The sequence below is a fragment of the Pomacea canaliculata genome, linkage group LG10, assembly GCF_003073045.1.
Source record: "Pomacea canaliculata isolate SZHN2017 linkage group LG10, ASM307304v1, whole genome shotgun sequence".
Classification (NCBI taxonomy): domain Eukaryota; kingdom Metazoa; phylum Mollusca; class Gastropoda; order Architaenioglossa; family Ampullariidae; genus Pomacea; species Pomacea canaliculata.
This window is the reverse complement of record NC_037599.1, coordinates 8002815-8024077: the sequence shown is the minus strand read 5'-3', so window position 1 is coordinate 8024077 and position 21263 is coordinate 8002815. Positions and strand designations below refer to the sequence as shown.

General features: G+C 38.0%; 4 protein-coding genes across 8 annotated transcripts in view; 2 read left to right on the top strand and 2 right to left on the bottom strand.

Moving 5' to 3' along the window:
- Window positions 1-3337, top strand: part of LOC112573243 (kynurenine/alpha-aminoadipate aminotransferase, mitochondrial-like) — a 10174-nt gene extending 6837 nt beyond the window's left edge. The window contains exons 12-13 of one of the 2 annotated variants that reach the window (XR_003101192.1): window positions 157-262; window positions 2664-3337. Coding sequence is in view for 1 of the 2 variants with exons in the window: in XM_025253438.1 (XP_025109223.1) it covers window positions 157-204 (48 nt within the window). In the remaining variant the exon portion in view is untranslated. Of the gene's footprint in view, window positions 1-156; window positions 561-2663 lie in introns of those variants that run through there. The other variant, XM_025253438.1, reaches the window with a different exon arrangement.
- On the bottom strand, window positions 764-3939 carry LOC112573246 (ATP-dependent Clp protease proteolytic subunit-like). Its single transcript, XM_025253441.1, has 6 exons — window positions 3766-3939; window positions 3344-3526; window positions 2619-2715; window positions 2266-2453; window positions 1514-1619; window positions 764-1031 (listed from the first exon to the last, which is right to left on the bottom strand). Exons 1-6 carry the CDS (start codon window positions 3784-3786, stop codon window positions 871-873), a joined length of 756 nt encoding a protein of 251 aa, XP_025109226.1. The 5' UTR covers window positions 3787-3939; the 3' UTR covers window positions 764-870.
- Window positions 3424-12253, top strand: LOC112573241 (amyloid protein-binding protein 2-like). Of its 4 annotated transcripts, none has more exons than XM_025253435.1 (11): window positions 3424-3548; window positions 4344-5000; window positions 6188-6662; window positions 7008-7241; window positions 7506-7630; window positions 8087-8192; window positions 8620-8827; window positions 10136-10316; window positions 10646-10818; window positions 11002-11110; window positions 11255-12253. In XM_025253435.1, exons 2-10 carry the CDS (start codon window positions 4552-4554, stop codon window positions 11016-11018), a joined length of 1968 nt encoding a protein of 655 aa, XP_025109220.1. In that variant the 5' UTR covers window positions 3424-3548; window positions 4344-4551; the 3' UTR covers window positions 11019-11110; window positions 11255-12253. The 4 variants fall into 4 exon arrangements, with proteins under 4 accessions (XP_025109220.1, XP_025109219.1, XP_025109218.1 ...); XM_025253434.1 differs by having other exon boundaries at window positions 3431-3569; XM_025253433.1 differs by having other exon boundaries at window positions 3466-3591.
- On the bottom strand, window positions 11784-21263 carry LOC112573242 (leucine-rich repeat-containing protein 40-like). Its single transcript, XM_025253436.1, is given in 15 exon segments — window positions 11784-11923; window positions 12258-12443; window positions 12715-12775; window positions 12778-12791; window positions 13171-13281; window positions 14839-14946; window positions 15282-15442; window positions 15738-15828; window positions 16168-16340; window positions 16590-16732; window positions 16896-17019; window positions 18440-18569; window positions 18812-18885; window positions 20244-20425; window positions 20924-21263. Coding segments are annotated over 15 exon segments (1815 nt in total). The 5' UTR covers window positions 21075-21263; the 3' UTR covers window positions 11784-11817.

Genomic DNA, 21263 nt, shown 5'->3' with positions numbered 1-21263 from the left:
ATTTGTCAGTTGTAAACAATTTGGCTATTTTAATATTTGTCTGGTCTGTTATGAACATGTATCTGCACCAGATTGCAGAATAAAAAAAGAATAAACATTTTTAAGAACTTAAACATCTATGGGAAAATGAGGAAATGTTGGCTTGCTTATTTTCAGGGTTTCGAGCGCCTTGCAAGGCTTCTTCGAGAAGAAACGAAGCATTAAATTATAACCAGCTAGCTGGTTGTTTTTTAATGAAGAATGTCAACTATTATTTCAGATGGTATTTTTCATTGTTAACTTTTTTCTTTTGTCGAGGTCCAGTATTTGAACATCAGCATTAAGATATGATTTTATTTATCCCAGAGGGAAAGTAGTAGTAACTTTATAACAAACCAATCTGTATTGATTATACAGTGTGATTATCTGGACAAATAGTCCTTGAAGCATTAAGCAATTACAGGTTTCGCAGGAATTTTTCTGAGCAATATATCTTCATATACTTTTTGATGTCCATTGCAAATGTTTAAATGACTGATGTTTACACATGTGAAAGAGAGAGTAAATGATGATAAAATCTTTGTGATCAATTATGCGAAAGAATCAGTGTGAAATCTCCCCAGTACTGCATCTGTGATAGCTAAGAAATTCCCTTGATTTCATCCTTGAAATGAAAAATACGCTTTGTACCATTTTGTGGAGCATTTTGAGGTCAGAACTTTATTCTGACTGACAATAGCAATAATGGTGAAAACTAAAATCAATACAAAATAAAACCCAAACAGAACTGAACAAAGATTTTATTTTCATAAAACAGCCAGATCTATGTCATCAACAAATACTTACAGTAAAACAAACTTTTATTTGTCCCCCCATTGTGCTGCTCTCATTTTAGTTACACAAATCTTGGCCACTGGAAGCATTTTGTGAAGACGATGACCATGTGTCTCTTGAGTCTTCTAGCTTTGGTGGTTGTTCTAGAATTTTGTCAATCAAGCCAAACTCCTTTGCTTCTTGTGGGCTCATAAAACGGTCTCTTTCCATACTGTTTTCTGTAAATGTATATTAAAATAAGGTCTTAACATAATGAGAAATGGGAATGTGGCAGCAGGAGGAGTTGGATATACATGACTGTCATTATTTGAAACAAAACGGAGGACTGGAGATGGGAATAGTTATGCTGAAAATTCAATCTTCTGGCCATCCTCCTCCCCACATTGTTCTTTAGAACTGTGCTTACATTAATGTTCATCTGTAGGGAATTTATTTCAACAATAATTATTATGCTACTAGTAATGTAAATCATCACACATTCTTTTTATGCAGAGTGTTTTAAGAGAATAAGATCTAGCTAGATTACACCGATCTTCAGTTGAATTACTTTGTTACTTACCAGCTCACAAGTGGAAACACAAATATTCATTTTTTTGTTTTTTTGTTTTAGTTGTTGTCAGTAAGGATTTATGTTGAAGTCAATATATTTAGCAAGTGATGAGGAAAAGATCAACCCGACCATGTGAAGGGAAAAACCTACCTATGACACTTAGTAGTTGGCCTGTATGCTTGACATAGATCCGATTGATTTGCTGCTTCAGCTTTATGATTTCCTCTGCTTGGATCTGGATATCTGTGGCCTGACCCTGAACAAAACATCAGAGTAAGGTAAAGGTCATCCCCTGACCTTTTCAGTTTGTTAGGGAGTGAGATGTTAGCAACCTCACTTTTCTCAGGCGCCAGCTTTATATGAGGGCAGTGCCCATCTCTTCTGCCAACTGGGTCAACTAAGGGAATTTTGCTGCACTACACGAGTATTGAATCTGTGTGCCTCTCAGTTTGGATACCAGCACTATAACCATTTGACAGTCCACTTTCCCAAGTGCTATCATCTAAAACAATCACCACCACCCACCAAAATTTATTAATCTCCCCCCCCCCTTTCCTTTCTTTTTTTTTTTTTTTTTTGTTCAAGCTAATAAGTTACAGCTGTTACTTAAAGGCTATCATGTGTACTAAAAATTGTATACCAACTCAGTTTAAAAGGGTCATTGTGATTTTTGGCAGGCTATTTTTGCAAAGTGTACAACTGTTACTTAGGAGGGCAGAAGAATAGCGAGTACAAAACCCATAGCTATCACAAAAGCTTGTCCTGCTGTTATTGCTTAGATAGGTTAAGAAAATTAGAACAAGAATTTCACATTCTTTTTCTCTCTCAAACACAGTTATGTTATAATTACAAAAGTCTACTGTCAATACCAAAAATAATTTGACAACTACAATTCTACTCACTGCTGCCTGGCCAGAGGGCTGATGTATCATGACACGAGAGTTTGGCAAGGAATGACGCATCCCTTGTTCTCCTGCACACAGCAACAATGATGCCATGCTGCATGCTTGGCCCACACACCATGTAGCAATAGGAGGCTGAACATACTGCATTGTGTCATAGATCCCAAGGCCAGCTGTCACAGACCCTCCTGAGAAGATTTTAAAAAAAAAAATGCATCTACTTTTAGAACAAGCCATAAACATATTTTAAGCATGTCATATGTATACCTAGTAAACATGAATTTTTCAACTGTTATTAACACTAAAAGCAGACATCAACTTTCAATATACATTATGGTAGATTCTGTACTGACCAGGACTGTTGATGTACATGTGGATGGCTTTCTTACTACTTTCAGATTGAAGAAACAAGAGCTGGGCCACCACCAGACTTGACAGATCGTCAGAAATCTAAGGAGAGTAACATAAAAAAAAGTTAATTTTTCTGTAATAAAGATTTAGTGGGGAACAGTTTTTTGGTTAAATGACTGGGTAAAGCTCAGTGTAAGTTACTATTTCCCAAATGTGTGTGAATACTTCCTCTTTGTGTTCTTGAGCTACATGTAAACATCACCAAGCATAGAAAGAGGTCAACAATACATATGTCAGGACTCTACATGGATCCATTTATGCTGCGAATGAGAAAATGGACAATCTGCTACTGTGGCATAGCTGCGTACAAATGTGATGTTATGAATTCAACCTCTTTCAGTGAAAATAGTATCTTGTACTGAGCTTTACCTAGTCATTAAAACAAAAACAAACAAAAAAAAAGTCATCCCTCTACAAGTTTTATTCAGTCTCTTTTTCTTCTTGCCTTCCTTAAAAGAGCATTTACATATTGCTTATTTTGAGTAGCGTTTCGTAAGGAATGATAAATAGTGTTGCATACTACAAAAATATACATTTATTTAGTAGAAAATGTCTGAGACCTTACATTTCAGTTCTATATAACGGAACAACGGAGGGCTCATACTGAAACTTAACGGTGTGCTAAAACCAAAACTAAAATCGTCGTTGAAGAAGTATAGAAACTTACCGGGCCCATGACGCAGATGATTCTTTCTTTTAATAATCGTGAATATATATCGTATGCTCTTTCACCTCGTCCCGTTTGCTCAATTACAATAGGAACTAAGGGATGGTGCTGCCATGGCGATCGGTGAAAATGACGAGGATGGTTTGGACTTGACCTTCGTAGTCTTGTGAAACACTGCAAAGGCTGAAGAGGAAATCATAATCGTGTAACTGAACAGTGTTTCAGAGTTACGTCATTTTTTTAAAATGGTACTATTCACAAAAAAAGAACCAAAAACCCCTGATACATGACATGTTCTTCGCGAACAAATATCGGTTAATAATAATAACGCACATTGTTCATTATTGCAAAATATGAATTGTTTTCTTGTGGATTAATTACACGCAGCGTCATGCCCAACTTTTATTAGCAATACAACTTACCCTAAGAAGTGATGTTCTCATTGTGCATAAAAGTCTTCGATACAGACTTAATTTAGACTGTTGATGCCTCAGACGTCCTGTAAAGCTTTTCGCAAATTTAAGTTTCGTCTGCAGATAGTAATACGGAAACCAATACGAGTGGTTTCCCTTTGCTAGACGTCACACCGGCGCGTGACTTCCCGTTTCTACCGGCAACCAGATTATGGCGCCTGTAAACATTACCCCATGGATTCGTGATTACTCTGTTGGTTGGACCTGAATGAAAAACAGCGAATAATTTTTGCTAAAATGGCTGCAAACATTAGGCAGAATACATTTGTAGTCTCAGAGTAAGTGGCATTTGATAGCAATATTTTTTTTTCGTTCTCCAAGCTGACGACACTTCGATCTCGTGTTTGCATGCTCGCACGCGCAATATATATATAGTCAATATTAATATACCTCATATCGCAAAACTAGATTGTTCATGTCATGCATTTACAGCTGATTTATTGATGAGTATAGATAAAACGTAATTTTTTGCTTATAAAGAATTCCTTTTGATTAAATGGTAAGATAACTGCGTGTATTGTTTGCAGCATCCCACCGGCTCCTCTGAACTTGAACAGGAGACACGTATCGAACAAAGATCGCCAGAACCTCGTGCGGCTTAAAGTCAATCGAATAGCCCTAGTGCAACAGCTGCGTGTGGAGCACATCATTGATCATCTGAAAGTGGCCGGAGTGCTAACTGACAGCGACTTATGTGCGATTGACCGCGGCCGAACTGACCAGGACAGGGCTCGCATGTTGTTAGATATTCTTCCCACCAAGACCAACATTACGGACTGGTATAAAAACTTTAGAGGCGCTCTGTTGAATCCTCAAGGTGGGAATGTTACGAAGCAACGGTACAGATTTCTCGTAGAGTTCTTGGACAATACTTTGATCCACCGACCAAGTTCTCAGGGTGACAGGCTCTCCGAAGCACGGAATCATGATCAGCAAACGAAATATCCCCGATTTGACCCTCTGCCAAATATATCAGATATACAGAAGCATCCAGTTGATGTATTAAATGTGGAAAAAGAGAAGGATGAATCCATTTTCATCAAACCGCCCAGCTCTGAATCGGAATTCACCAAAGAAGTGGATACTATAAACTCTTCAATAAGCCTAAAGAAAGATAGCCATAGACCTATGGTGCTAATTAAGGGCCTCTTCCACCAGTGGATTCCAGTTCCAAATAACTTCAGGTAGGCACTCTGAAAATTTGATGTCACTGATTTGTAATATTAGGATAAGATTTAAAAGAACACCAAAATTGTTTACTTGCTCTGCAAATGATTTGTTTTCACATATAACTATAACCATTATGGTTTTATATGATTTAACTCATGATTACAATGGGAGGTACCATTGTTCATGATGTATTGGTTGTGAGTATTTCTGATGCCATTGGTGGTGTCTAAACCGAATACCCCGTTATAAACATTGTTCACAATAGTGCGCATTTCAACCATATACTATAGAGACCGTTGAGCTTTGGTAGCCAAGTGCTTGCCGTTCAAGTAACTTATAAAAAGTCTGTGCCTGTTGTCAGTGATAACTGTGGCAGAAATTAGTGGTACTGTTCTGTGTCGGGACATACATTGTACCAGCATGTTTGGTCATTGTTTTCCCGTGATCCTGACAGTGCTGCACGTGCAACAATGAAAACTCCCGCTTCTGCGTTGGAGTTGTTCAGCGTACGTGAACTTTTTTCATTGATTCTCCTCAGATATAGGCTTGTAAATAAGATGAAACAAATGCCTTGTGAGAAACACGTTTTTTCCTTTAAAAAAAAAAAAAGACCGGAAATTGTCAGAAAAGCTGTTAATTCATCCACGGGAAAATGGAAGAAAAAATACTCTCCAGTAACCATACACAGTCGCCGAGTATATAATTTATTCCTCACCGAAGTATGCCTAGTAGATTGATACGGTATTTAATTTCCGATTTTGTCTTGTTTTCCTTTAGATCATTCATTCATTTAGTTTTTGATAAAGACTAGATTTTTCCCAAAGAGTAATTAGTGAAGCTGTGAAGGCTCTGTGTAGAAACAATTACACAAAACAACAATACCACAACATAACTGTCGATCATACATTTGGATTCAGGAGTGCTTAGGAGCGACATTCATTCGCACACAGTAATAGCATTCAGTCGTTCACAAGTCGCACGCCCGAAACCACGAAGGACAGCCTCATTCTGTTGGTCCTGCACGCAGATACACAGAATCGGCGGCCCGATGGAAGAAGAAAAAAGAAATTTCTTGACAAGACAAGCCTGTTATTCTGAAGATTTGATTTTTTTTTTTTAGTTATTCTCAGTCATGAATTATATATTTGTTTGTTTGTTTGTTAGTTTTTGTATCTTTTCAGACTCGATTTCGTTTATGCAGATCCCTTCTTGGTGACCTTCCCACTGAACCTGCACAGAATATTACAGAAGAAGCAAACCCACACGACGTCCAAGAACAGCTTCAACGAGAGAGACGCGCTGTCACCATTCTCCGAAAAATCGAAGTCACTCTGGCCTTGGCGCGTCGCCGCCAGCTGCCGCCAGGCTTTGAACTCTGCACGTGCGACGCCGTTCAGGAGATGCTGAGCGACCGCGACGCCTTTCACCTGTACCTCAAACACGTGCGAACCCTGCAGGAGGCGGACATAGATGTCGCCAAAGAGATCTGTGCCAGTTACCAGTCGGTACTGGGGGTGTTGGCGGCGGACCCAGCCTCTGAAATAAATCGGCAAACAGTGGCCACAGGGTTTCGTCTGGTTGACCTGCTGGCCGCTCTTGAGATGCTTCCCCAGGCAAAGGAGATGCTTGTTGCCATCATTAACTTCCTGAACGTTAACCCTGGATTGGAGACTTGGGTAAGTGCACACTCAGTTCACATTCTAATGTTTGCTCTGTTACCGATCTGTGTGAAACAGAGTAACTTAAAGTGTCAAATCAACATCCAATATGCAAAACTTAATTCCTACCCTCACTCCTGATCCATCCTTCCAAAAAGCAAAATGCCAAAAAATATAAACAAAATGAAAACAAAAACTAAGCATATCTGCCATAATGAAAATCACACAGCATTTGTTCCATCAATAGCAACATTAATTACTCTATTTTTTTGGATTGTACTCAAAGCATAACATAGCAATTCTGACTAAAAAAATAAAAGGTGAATGACAATAGCTAAAGCATTCAACTATTTTTTGTTCCAGATGAGTGAATACAATGCTCATGTTCGGATGATGGGTCTCCATAATGACATGTGTGAACTAAATGAGGCCCAGAGTTCATATTTCTCTGCGACACAGCTGACCTACCAGATTCAGCTGGTTTCCTTTGGTCAGCGCTTAGTCTTTGAGGGTCGTCTGCATAAAGAAATTAGTGCAATGCTCTTGGAGAATGGTTCAATCAACTCTTCACTGGGATGGGCAAGACAAGCTTTACAGGTATGCATGTGTTTATATTTGAAGTTGAGTGAATGTGTTTCTGACCTGCATGTAGCTGGATTGATGCATGCATATGTTTGAGGATAATTTCCCCTAGAATATCACAACCTTAATGTGTCTTGTATTGTGCTGCCCTAACATGATCTTAATTGAAGATAATAATAGCAAAATATCATTCAAGATGAAAAGCCACTGTTCCATGGAAGTTCCCCCCCCATCCTCCTATCATTTCAGACAGTTACTGTTCAGTTTTGTCTTGCACAGGAGGTGGATCCTAATGACCATGAGTCAGTGATTGAAGTTGTCAGTCATGCTGTCTTGGCTCACTGTGCTTCCTGGCAGGTGAAAAAGGCTGAGGAATTGGCAGTGTTTGCTGTTCAGTTGGCCAGGTGAGATTTGTCATAACATGAATTTACAGTGTCTAGACCACTGACTGGTCACATAATCCAACAAGAGATGTGGGTTACAAGCACATCCACTTTCATTCACATTGTATGCTGGCTGACAAATCTCTACACTTAATGTGGAGATATGTATTGTTTTTCAACAATAGGCCTGTTGCCATTGCCCATGTACATAGCACAAATTGTCATGCTTGTATTATTTCTTCAAACCAAGCACAACAATCCTGGGACTGAAAAATGGGTTAGAAGTGAAGGAGCAGTCTACTACATTTTATGTTAATTTATGCCTAATGATACAAACATTTGAATACATGCATTTTCTTTGACAATTTTCATGCAGAAGTTAATGACCCATGTTTTAAAAAAATGTAAGAAAAATTGCACACATCATCTTGCTACCCATTATGGCTTTGAAAGAGTATTGAACAACTTTTTTTGTAGAGAAAAGTATGGGAAGCTGCATCCTCTGTACTTAAAGGCTCTGCACAGTTTGTGTCATTTCTGTAATGAGTTCAAGCAGGATTCCACAGGAGTTGAACTAGCTAAGGTAAGTAGACAACTCTATTTGCTAGCTTATATTGTATTCTGCATTGAGGAAAATATATTTGTGACGAATCTTGTATGAGTAAGCTTGCTTTGATAAGAATAGGAGAATATATCTAACCTGAAACTAAAAGGAGAAGTAAACTTCTCTACCAGGTTTAGCTGGTACAGTATACTGAATATTGTGTTGCATTACACATTTCATTGTAATGATTGGTATTGTAGGTTAAAGGAGTAAAAACCAGATTTATTTTGTCCCTCAAAGAAAAAAAAAATCCCCATTAGAAAAACTAGTACATACTAAGAGAGTGTAATGAAATATTTGTGACTTTTAAAAATACAGAATAGAAGATTAGTTTATGTGCAAACTTGTGGTGTCTGACTTGGATAATCATGCTGAAAGTTTATTTGTTCACAAACTCTGTGATAAGGAACTGGTAGAGCTGACAAGAAAGACATACAAATGTGAGACACTACACCTTGCACAAGCTCATCGAGTCCTCAGCAAAGCCATAATGGCTCAGCAGGATTTCTACAACAGCAACAGCTTCTACCATCATGCCATGGAGGCAATCCGTATTGCCCGGAGTCTGCTGTCACCGGGGCACCCCATGCTGCATCCTTTCCTCTCTAATTTTGGTTAGTCAAAATACCTTTGACTACCTTTTTAATGTTTGGTCATCAACGTTGGGACAGTGATGTGGCATTCCTATGCATGTGTTTTAACTTTCTTAATGGAAATCATGCAGTCTTGGTATTATTATAATAGCCAATGTATGTAACACATCTCCCCAATGTACAAGCCAGCTTTATAGGTTGTACTAGATATAGGTATAGAGACATAACTTTACGAGGGTAACAGAATGAGCAAAATGTATCAGGTCTACCGATATTTAACCTGTTATTTTATAAACGAGCATACTTATATTGTATTTTAGCCTGCATATTAGAGGCAGAACCCCTAGAGACAAGAAACCATGAGGGGGAAGCACCAATTTGATAGCTCTTCTTTGAATGCTAGCTAACAAGAGGCCTCATCAAAAGACCACTAGCAGAAGTGGAAGCATAATTGATGGTCGACTGAATATAGGCTGCATAGAACAGTTTCCGATAGTTAGGATCAATTATATCTACTAACAAGCTGCAGTATATTATCGTTTGTATTGCTTAACCATTGTTTTGCTATAGATATTGGTGCTGTGTGGCAAAAGTGTTTGTGGGTCTAAATCCAGATTGATTGGTATGGGTAAGCTTATTTTTCATTAGGTGTCTTTGGAGGCAAGTGTTTTTCCAAGGGCTTGGAGAGTGATGAAAGAATCGAGAGGTCAATAGTTTGTGGCATTGTTTATGTCAGCCGATTTATGAATCAAATAACTTTTGTTCAATTTAGTGTGGTTGGAAAGTGTGATTTATTAATACTTAGTTTATATCTGTAGGTCAGTATTTCTGCAGTGACCAGTGCTGAGTTTCATATTTTGTTGGAAATGTCAGGACCTTTGGTGTTTGTTTGTATGCTTTGCATACATTCAGCGAGTTCATTAGGGAAATGTTGAGAATGGTAATATTCTTTGAGTTGCAGAAGCCTTGTTGTTTGACCAAGATGTTTTCTTTTGATTTGTCCTTTGGAAAAAAAATAATAATATGAGAAGCTACTGGATGGTCAACTACTCATTCGCGATAGGAATACGCAGTAACACACTGTATCATGAATTATTACTAATAAATTAGAATTATGAAGACTCCTAAAAGAAGACTATGGACAAAAAACACCCACAGAATCGCCGATGCAGACTTCAGCAAGAATCACATTTAGATGGCAGTAAAAGTTTGCATTCTGAAGGGTTAAGGATGAGACATGAACAAAGTTCACTGGATAAAATCTTGAAGAGTTTTCTGCATAAACTGCAAGATTTACAACTTTTTATTTTTTCATTTTACATCTTGCAGCAATGGCTTTACAGTGGAAGTCACTAAGCTGTCCTGAAGAAGTCAGAGAGTCCACACTTAGCTGGGCAGAAACTGAGGCCAAACAAGCTCTCATGATAGTTTCAATGCATCATGGGGAGATAAGTCTTCGAGCTGCTCAAATTTACATCCTGCTGGGGCAGATCCTGTCTAAGATGAACAAGTGAGTTTTCCAAAACATTCCTTGACACTGATCACTATTGCATTTAAACACAGTGACAAGTAGTTCTAACTGCTAAATTTTTAGGACCAAAAGTCTTCTTGAAAGGTCAGAAAGAGGTTGCAAAAGGCACTCTGTAAATTATTTGTTCATTCAAATCAAAGTGAGCTTTCACAAACATGGACTTGCATATAAGCTGTTCACTTTGTTAAACAAAGTACTTAATGCCATCCTATTTTATATGTATTGCTAATACTGACATACTTCACACACCTCTCAAACATATCAGATACATGTATAATGTGCTGTATTCAGTCTTTTTCTGGTTCCAGATTAGAGGAGGCAGAGAAATATCTTATTCAGAGTGTTGACTATCTCACGCTTTGTCAGCCACCAACCAGCAACTATTTGCTACTGGCTCATGCCACGCTAGGGACCTTCTTTAAAGTGACGGGAAAATTTGACAAGGCTGTGTTTCACCTGAAACAAGTTGTCATGCTAATAGGTGGTTATCTGCTTTTTTTTCTTTGTAAAAGTGCAAGAGAACTGCCAGTCCCAATCCATATCCCATATATGCAAAAGTCAGGACAGTTTAAGTTTTACTTTAGTACCTTTGTAAAAAGCCCCATTTTCCCATTATTTACAACTTTTTCCGCAAATGCAAACAAATTTAATACACTGTTTTCAGAGCCATGTGGTATCTGAAGTGGGTGCACATTTGCTTCGAGACACTGATCGAGTTGCTACAGTCAGAGGACAAGACTGCAGAAGCTTCCTCCAACATAAACAGACTTCAGGTAGCTGTTCCATACTTATAAATGTCCTATAATGAGTTATGTACAGACATCCACTCACCTATACTTTGCATTGTGCTTGAATTTACAATGCCAACTTTGGAGGTTAAATTACAGTGCAAAATGGTGTTCTGTACTGTGTTGTAGGAACAGCTGTCCCTGTGGCTTGCAGACAACCCCAAGGATGATGACAGACCTGTCAACACAACTTTGCTGACCAGTAGTCCACCCTCTTTTCAAGATTTCCGAGAAAAGTTCGACTCCTGGGTGACAGCATTTCACAAAGTGCACAGACTTAAAGATACCAACTCCACTTTGATTCCTCAGCCTCCTTCACAAACAGATTGATTGTATATGTGGACAACTGCTGGCAATTTAATAAAACCATAACATACATCAACTGGCACATCTTCACCGTAGAATTTTCTACTCTATTTTCAATTGCTAAAAAGAGGGTAGAAATCTTCAGTATTTCTTTCCAGAACCAAGTCAAGTTGATGGTAAAATGATACTGATGACAGCACACATAACATCTGTAATACATGTACATAGTGATAATATAGAGCTACAATACAAAAGTTCCCTCAAACTATGAATAACGATAAAACTTTTTAACAGTTAGATTTTCTCTGCTCATTGACAAGCACAACATAATTGTTCTGAAATGTCGGGATATCCCAGATTTCCAATATTTCACTCTGCACTTGAAGCTAGTTTACAATCCGACTTCGGAGATACTCTAAAAGTGCTTGTGTTCCCTTAGCAAGGATGGCTGGTCGTGGATTGCGGAAGGGGTTTCCACTTATTTGCAAACTCCTGAAAGAGAAGGAATGAAAGGTCTCAGCCTGGACAATTCAATCTAACAAAGCAAAAGACCATGCAACAATGTGGCTTTGCTAAGTACAGCCGTTCACCAAAATCACATGCACAAAAATCAGCCCCATTCCTTGACATTGCAAAACTGTGCAAAAGATCACATTTACCCACAAGATATACTGTTTTTATCAGAACTAAGTCCTTGATAGTTTAATATTTTAAACGTTACAACTGGGTAGACATAAAAACTTTTGGGCTGTTTTGTCCTTACCTAACCTACTGAAGGATAACTGCATTCCTAGCAGTTACGAATTATACACAAGTTGGTGGTTACCTGAGGGAAGCGCATTTTCCAAGCTCTGGAGGTACTTGGCTTATATTATTGTTCTGCAAATCAAGTGTGGCCAAAACTGGCATTTGCTGTAACCCCACAGCATCAATATCATTAATCTTGTTGTCATTCAGGAACAGAATCTCCAGTTTCTTGAGCGGGTACAGTACAGGAGGAATTTCTGTGAACCTATGCATACAATAGACTAAATTTATTTTTCGTTACATTTTAGCAGCTAACCTTGCAACCATGCATAATTTTTACAAAAGGCATCATTTGTATTAATTTCATTAGCATGTCTTTTTTTTAAAATGAATTTGACATCATAGCAAAAATAAACTGACTTTAGTTTACATGATGACAATGCTCTTATATATTGCCTTGGATTAGACTCAATGCAAGCAAAGACAGCAGTTTAGCAATAGATGTACTTTATCAATTTTGATTATTTTTATCTCACCTGTTATAGGATAAAGTGACTTCCCTCAATGCTTGCAGCAGGCTGATTTCTGATGGAGTGTAGACAGACCATTATTCCTGGAAAGTTAAAAAGTCTTTTGGCTTTTTTTCCAAAATGTGTCCAATAATTGTGATGTTATAGTTTATTATTTTTTGGAACAATTTTTTTCTCCCTAAATTAATGATAGTCTTAAAATCCTTTCATGATTTTACTTGTTCATACATTTGTCTGCATTCAGTACATCTTGTGATTTACCTAAAGGTATTGGTGCATTCTTTTGTCATAAAGGCTAAGCAAAGGGTAGAGGCAAACATGAATGATGTAAAAATCAATTACATGATGCATGAGAGTTGTAGTCGTATAAGCAAACTTTGGAATAGATCCCAAGACTACAGGGAAAGGAGATAAAAAGATTCATGTGAAGGGGTACTTGGCCATATTATTCCTATGCCATACCTCAAGTCCAAGAAAACCAGTTTGAGGAAAAGGCCAATGTCTGGTTTCAGGGAGGCAATCTTGTTGAAGCCCAAATTCAGCTCAGTGACAGATGCTTTCAAAACTGTCAAACTGAAAAAAAATCATGAATATTAATATTGTGATTGTGACACAGTTTATATTATCATCAGTCCAGGAGTCATTCATTCCATGGCATGTGTGTGGAAAAATGTAAGTATATGCATTATACATGTGACAATGTGTGTGCGACTGTACAGAGGGCGTGGTATCTATGCAAAGCTTCAACTGTCTGATCCTGGCCAACTTTGGCAGGAGCGTTCTATTTTTCTGCCGCCAACTACATGATGGTAAACATCTTGTCTTACACACAGCAGATTTCACATGTATACATTGGATGTCTGGTTCTTCCTTCCACTTTGGGCAACTTTTGAAATGGCTGTGAGTTGTCACAGTTTCTGATTAGAGAACAATCAGCTACACCATGGTCAGTCCCAACACATCAAAAGTTGCAAGACAGGAACTCACAGAAGCTAGTGATGTGGCCTAATGCTGACAGTTAAAGTAAGGCAATGGAGAATTGATGAAAAGAGACACCGACTTGCAGATACATGACCTGAATTTTGAAAAAATAAATTAAGACAAAGAGTGTCTGTGGGTACAGATTTTCAATCTCTTTTTGAGGTGGATTATGGACAGTTGTAAATCCCAAGGACTTAACATTGAGCTGTGAGATTCCAGCAAGGTCAGGACAACCAATCACTCCTCTCACCTCATCCTCAACTAGAGGAGCTAAGGGACCTATTGACCTTTAATGGGTCGATCAATGAACTGTTTTCCATACCATCTACGAAGGGCTTCAGAAGAAGTTACTCTGGCCTACAGATATAGAGACCAGATTGACCAAGATGCAGCCTTCTAGCAAAGCTAGGGAATAAAAGGACCAGCATATTGGCATGGGCCACACCAACCTCCCATCTAGGAAAAGTCCAAGTCTAAGAGGTGTGTTGGTATAATGGACTGCAACCCAGGACCTCAACTCTAGGATCCTATTCTCCTCAAACATGGATTGGCCTGTATGGTAAACACAAGGGACGTAAAGCATACAACAGAGAAGAGAAAACCAAAGGAAAAGATTTCATTTGAAAAATGTTTGTTGTTTTTTAGTGTTTTACCTCGTGTCAGCAACTAAGGCTACTGGGGGAAAAGAGGAGAGGAGAAAAGCCAGTAAAGACAGGATAGAAAAGATGAAAAAGCAACTGAGTAGGGAGAGGGTTTTTCAGAAAAGAACATATGGGAAGGGACCAGCAAGTTAGAGAAAACAAAAAGCAAAAGATAAAGGAGTGGGCTAGCTCAGTCACCCAGCCAAAAAGGCTTGTATCCATCCCATGAGGAGCTGGGGCTGCTGGGCCCAATTAATATTTACAAACTATGCTAACACTGAAAGAACATCCTTATAACAGAATTTAAAGGATGCTTAAATAGCAGGCAGAATTAGGCGAACTAAGAGTTTTGAAATAACTATTTTTATTTAATATCAATTTGTTGATGCACACTGGGGAATAAAGGGAATCCCCTTTGGAACCGTCTATCGCTACTGCATGTTAAACTGATACATTTGTGTCTGCAAAAAAATTATAAAAAGGTTTTATTTTAGCATTTAGTACCCACTTGCTTGGCAGCTCCGTCAGTTGGTTCTTGCTCAGGTTAACCACAGTCACTGCAGCTTGCTTTGCTTTGTCCCACATGTCAGACGGTACATCATTTGCTTTCTGGTTGCTGGAAAATATTTTTTCCTTTGTCAATTGAACTTGATGCAAGATCTGAACAATAAGTCAAGCTAGCATTTCTTAACATTAAGAAATGTTATATATTAATGAACATTCTTATCTTAGAGAGGCAGCCCTAATCTTACAGGGGCTCAGTAAGTTTCCTAGTAATTCTTTTGTGAAAGTTATTTCATGAGAATAGACAATAGAAAAAAGGGAATCACCCATTAATAAAAATCCATAAGAGATTGGAAGTAGCAAAGCACTTCTGTAGCTATAAAATATTCAAGTCTAGTCAGAAATTTTTAAAATGGCTAGTGCCTGACACAATGCTTCTTCACACACCTGAAGTCTAATATTTTGGACTGCTGCATCTCATGACTTAGTGCACTGTCCCCAGAGGCCATGGGGAGTATGGATTCTCTAGCTGATGATCTGGTCGAAGAGGGAACCTCATGTTCTTCAATCCGGCTTTTTAGATACTTCTTGAGCTCTACAGTACCACGCTGTAAAGTGTTAACAATGGAAAAAAGATGAAAAGCAAAATGTCTCAGCTGTCCCCTTCTATAATAATGGTAAAAAGTAATGAGGAGAAGTATTACTTTGCATTCCTACTAACAAAAGGATGAGAAAAACTCATCTTGTCTAGATCAAAACTATTGCAATGACACCAAGTCAGATCCATCCAAGGAGCAGCAATAGGTTGGACTACATCAGTAGTTTCAAAATGGCAATTGTTGCAATTCAAATTTATTTTTAAAACAAGGCTGTTGCAAACTTCTACTCTTTAAATCTTCTTACCATTATGATGTCCCTTCGAATTGACCTGAGGGGATTTCCATCTAAGACGACTGACTTCAGGGAGGAGATTGTTCCCAAAGAATAAGGCAACCTGAAAGTTCAAAATGAAACATTGGCACTTCAAGGCAATGCAAGAGGATGCTATATGACTCCCCACGATGGAAATCAACTCATTTAATATGGGTAATTGATGCAATTGAGTTATAGCTATGAAAACACTTGCATTTATGGATATGCACTGTATAGGAAGAGTTAAATCTGAATCAGACATGGCTAACAAATTTCATGCCATTCTCAATGCTAGCAACAATTTCCCATCATGCAGTAGTGTCAATCAACTGCTAGCAAATAATTCAATTATGCAGATTTTTCTGTTGCAGTTTTTTAACTTGTTGACTGCTATCAGCTCTACTGTGAGAACATGACGTACGCAGAAAGGTCATTGTTGCTGAGATCTAGCCTCTCTAGACCTTGCAGCAAACTGATCTCATCAGGCAGTTTAGCTATCTTGTTGTCACGCAGGTCCAGGAATGTGATTGAGGTCAAGTGTTGTAAGTGTTCAGGACTGATGCCCATGATGGAATTGTTGCCCAAGTGAAGCTCCTGTGTACACAAGCAAGACTGAATGAGGAAAGCGTAACAGTAAAATGAATAAAAATCAATCAGGTGTTTCTGTGATTACCCATACAACAATTGTTATGCAACTTAGTAATAAAAATAGTGTCAGCTTTTATGGCACAGTATCTCAGCCAAATCAAGCTCTCCACACACTACAGACACAAGACAGAAAATATTCCGGTGGTTCTGGGAATGCCAGGTTGTTCTTTTCACATGTTGACAATTTTACTTCACCTTCAGACTGATGCAGCTGTGTAGAACAGGAAGGTAAGCTAAACAATTGTGCCTTAAGTACAACTGTTCCAGTTTTCTGAGACAGCCAAATTCTTCTGGAAGCCTCACAAGCTCGTTGTGGGTGGCATCAAAGTAATGCAAACCTGGGGAAAGAAAAGAAAAAAAAAAACTCAAACACTACATCATGCAATACAAGTACCGAAGAACAGCTAATTAACAAGTTTTTGTTAATGTTTGTACAAAGAAGTAAGTCAATAGCTCTCCTGTGGAATTTTTTTGTTAAGCTAGTTAATGAAGCAGTCTCACCATCTATACTTCCTATCTCTGCAGGCAGAACAGACAGCTGATTGTAGGATACATTCAGTCGCACAAGATGAGACAGATGGCCAATATTTTGGGGCAATGCTTGAATAGCATTGTGAGACACATCCTTGCAGCAAAATACAAATTGAACAGCATTATTTAAAATTTATATGCAACATAATAAAAAAAGTTAAAGACAAATACAATTTTAAAAACTTTCATGGCCAATGACAATGTGCCATGTGAACAGATCTCCCCCTAAATCTGGCTTTTTAGATACTTCTTTTAATACACTATAGTGTGGTGGGATTGCCCTCTAAATGAGGAAAGGTAAACAGTTCTTCAACAAGCAAGAGTTTGACAGTAAAGTAAAACCTCCCTATTAAAAACTCCCAACAATCCAACAAAATTTGATTCATAAGAGGGGCTTAATAGGGAGATCAACTAGTCTGCTTTCTTTCCATAAACCATGACACCTATAAATGCAAGTTCATTTATTTAAATGTTGAAAGAGAGCTCTTAAAATCCATATCATAATGCCATTTTAGGGTCACTTTCACTTTCTTGTGGTCATGCTTATTAAGCCATTATTATACTTGACTTGAGTCTTTGGAGAACTAGTTCTTCAGGTAAGAGCAATCAATTAATGCACAGGCACTGTGGTAGACAAAGATGCTTTCTTAAAATTCCCTATTCATATTTTTGAATATGATTTCTGCAAAAAGTCACAATTAATCACAAACAGTTGGTCATAATAATTTTATTTTTTATAAACATGTGACTTCTGCAAAAGGTCGTTAATAAAGCGCAATTGATGTGTGCTGGTAAAGAGACAACAATGAATGGGAACTGGTCATTTCAACAAAAAACAATATTGCACCAGCTAAATAGATTTTCCAAGCCTGAGTAAAATCAACCCCGCCATGACTATATATATCCTAGCAAAGAGAGTCTTCTGCCAAGCAGCCATTTTTGTTTATGTTGAACTTGTTTGAACAATTAATGGCTATGTTGATAATATTTGAGGTTAATATTTACTCCTGTCATAGGAGATTGACTTGTCTTCTGGGTCTGGATAGATCTGACTTTCAATGTTGGAACAACATGGGATGACTACGACTGCTGTGATATGGCTTGGGTTGAATGACAACTGACCCACAGAAGAAGTTTCTTTCAACATATGCTTAATTTATTTTTGTAAGATTTCTGCAGCAAATCTTAACAAAGATAGAGCAAGCCAGAAGCAGTCTATGTTCTTAATTTTCTTAACATGCAAATTTTGCACAAAAAGTTGAAATAGAGTGCAAACTGTCTCTCTTAGGTTGGGTTGGGGAGGTAGTCATAATAGAGATGACGTTTACATAGCAAAATATGTCCATGAAAATATTTTGGCTCATAACTAAGAGGGGGGTCATAATTGGGAAAATCTTATTAAAGAGATTTTACATTCTAGTGTGTTTATTTATTAGTAAAAATACATGGAAAGATCTTTACATACATACATCATGATGCAGTCTGTGATGGAGTAGAGTTAAACTCATACTTACCAGTTCTTCCAGTTTTGTAAGATGAGCTATCTCAGGACAAAGCTGCTGCAGTTTATTCTGCTCTACATGAAGACTGACTAAACTGTGAAGATAACCCAAACATGCTGGAAGTTCCTGAAGCTGGTTGCGACTGCACAAAAAATTGTTAATACAAACAAAATGATAAACACCCATAATTACAACATGAAGCCAATTTAAAATCTAGTAACTTACAGAAAGCGTACCTCTCAACAAGAAAAGAAATTACAGGCAGGTTGTTTCTGTAGGCAAAATACCCACATAAATAGCACAGATTTTATTTACCTTGTCCAACCTTCAGATGTTCAAGCCAGTGAGAAACTGACTTGACTCTCAATTGTACAGTGACCCTACCTTACATTGAGTTTTTGTAGATTCTCTAGGGTGCCCAGTGCATCTGGCAGCAATGTCAACTGGTTGTCATGAACCTGAGAAGAGGCAAAATATTAACATAGCATAAATAAATCATGGGAGTAAATCGGCATCTTACACTTACAATACAGGCCCACTTTCATTAATGTCTGTAATGAGCTGAGCTGCTCGGTTTAGAAACATAGTTAATTCTGAAAGCTACTCATTCTCATTCTACTAAAGATTAAGATATGTTAAGATATATTAAGTTCCTGTTCTCAATTCCTCTTTTTGTTTTCTATGTTTGTCTTTTATTGATCCTCTTTTATCAGTCATCAGTACTTTTGTTTATCTTTCTGTCCTCCATACGAGCATATGTGCTATATAAATCATGAGTTTAACATCTGGACAGTTTTCATAAGCAAATCTGCACTGGCTGTGCAATTTTTTTTTTCACTTAATGTATCCAACTAAAAGACACTAAGGAGTGAAATACAGGCAAGAAAGAACACTAAAGTTCAGCTAAAGTTAAAACAACAGTTTGCATTGATTTTCAATACTATAATTTAAAAATAAATTTTTATGAGAAAACCCAAAATTTAGGAACACGAGGTTGAAGGGTCTAAAACAGGGATGCCCAACCTACGGCCCGCGGGCCATATCTGGCCCGCGACGCGGTGCCATCCGGCCCGCGAAACTTCTGCCTACAGTACAGGAAATCAGCATGTTAGTAATATAAAAAAAAAAAACACGAAAAAAAAGAAAAAAGGGAAGAAGAAGTATTTATCCCTACGTAGGGGCGCTTCTCAATCTTTTTTTTTCGATGGACGAACATTTCGATTCAGTGCTCCGACTTTGTGTCTCTATGATGCAGCCGGACATTCAGAAGTTGGTTTCGGGAAAACAACTTCAAATATCCCACTAATTACTACATAATTAATGGTAAGTACAACTTGTTTCTAATAAAAAAATGTTATCTGCTCTATTTTTTTTTTCTTTTTTGTATTTTTGCGGTGAAGTGGCCCGCGACACGGCTGTCTGAAATGGATACGGCCCGCGACACGGCATTCCGAAATGGATATGGCCCGCAGGCCGAAAAAGGTTGGGCATCACTGGTCTAAAAGAATGAAAGAACAGATCAAAGAGAGGAGGAGTGAAAGAGTATATATAGTCTGGGATTAACAAATTTAACTGGTCTTGTCAGACATACAGTTTTTCTATTTTTACTTTAAGACGTTTAGGGAAAAAGATGAAGAATATTTAAGTAACAAAGGTATTACTTTTTGATTATGAAATTCATTACTTCTCTTTAGCAGAGTCAAGTGAAGCAAACCAGAAGCCAGAAAATATCTGAGTATACAAAATAGCGCAAGTGCAACAGTATAACAAAAGTATAGTCAATAGACAGTATGACAGAAAAATATATAAGACTCACATCAAGAACAGTAAGAGCTGAAAGCTGAGATAGCCCTTCTCCTAGTCCTTTGAGCATGTTGGATGCCAAGATCAGTTTTGTAAGCTCTGTCTGCTCCCACCAACGTTCTTCGGTATTATCAAGGGACACACTGCGTGTCTCTTCTGGTATATCAGTGTTGATTCGCCACACATTCTCAGGTACTTGAAACATTAGAAAGCACTGTATGCATAAGATCAGAGAACAAACTTTTGAAAAGCAACATTATATATAGCGTCCAAGTGTGTAATGCAGATAAACTTTCAAAAGGCAGTTAAGGAGCATTAAATAATTTGTGTGCACTGGTTTGTGGAAATATTTATTGTATGTAAATTTTTTTTTGCCATACAATAATAAATCTTATTAACCTTTTTCTGATTCGTCTTGTCAGCAGTTTCGAAATTATTTGTCTGCACGTCTGTGTTGGAGGTGTTGTGCGCGTGTGTGGAGGTACGGGTAAAATGACGGAAGGATAACTTTTAAAAATCTTTTATTAAAACTACACCTACTAATGTAAATTTAAAGATAACGACGTCACTCCAATTTACCCTGGTAAATCACAATAAGCAACCGTTGACTAGGTAACACTCTGGGGTAGAGGGAGGGATTGGATAAGAAACTACAAAGAGATACCAGACTTATTATACGTTGGTTTAAGTCACCTTCTGTCAGGTTGCGGCCAGAAAGATTCAGTTGGCCGCTTTGACGAGCTTGTTTCAAAATGGAATCGTGTATTTTGTTGGAGTTTTCTAGCGGTTTTTGAATACCAAACTTCGCACCACCTCGCGGAACCCCTTTTCCTCTGGACGCCATCTTCGCAAAGATGTAGATTTTTCAGCTTATAATTATATTATCTTGGTGTACTAAATTCAGAAGCTGCAACAGGCTGGTGAGCGCATGATTTAACCAGAAAAATGAAACTAATAAGTCGTTCGCACAGCTTGACCATCAAGCGTATGGAGTTATTTCCCTTGAACGCGATAGGCTGCGAAGTGACCGCCC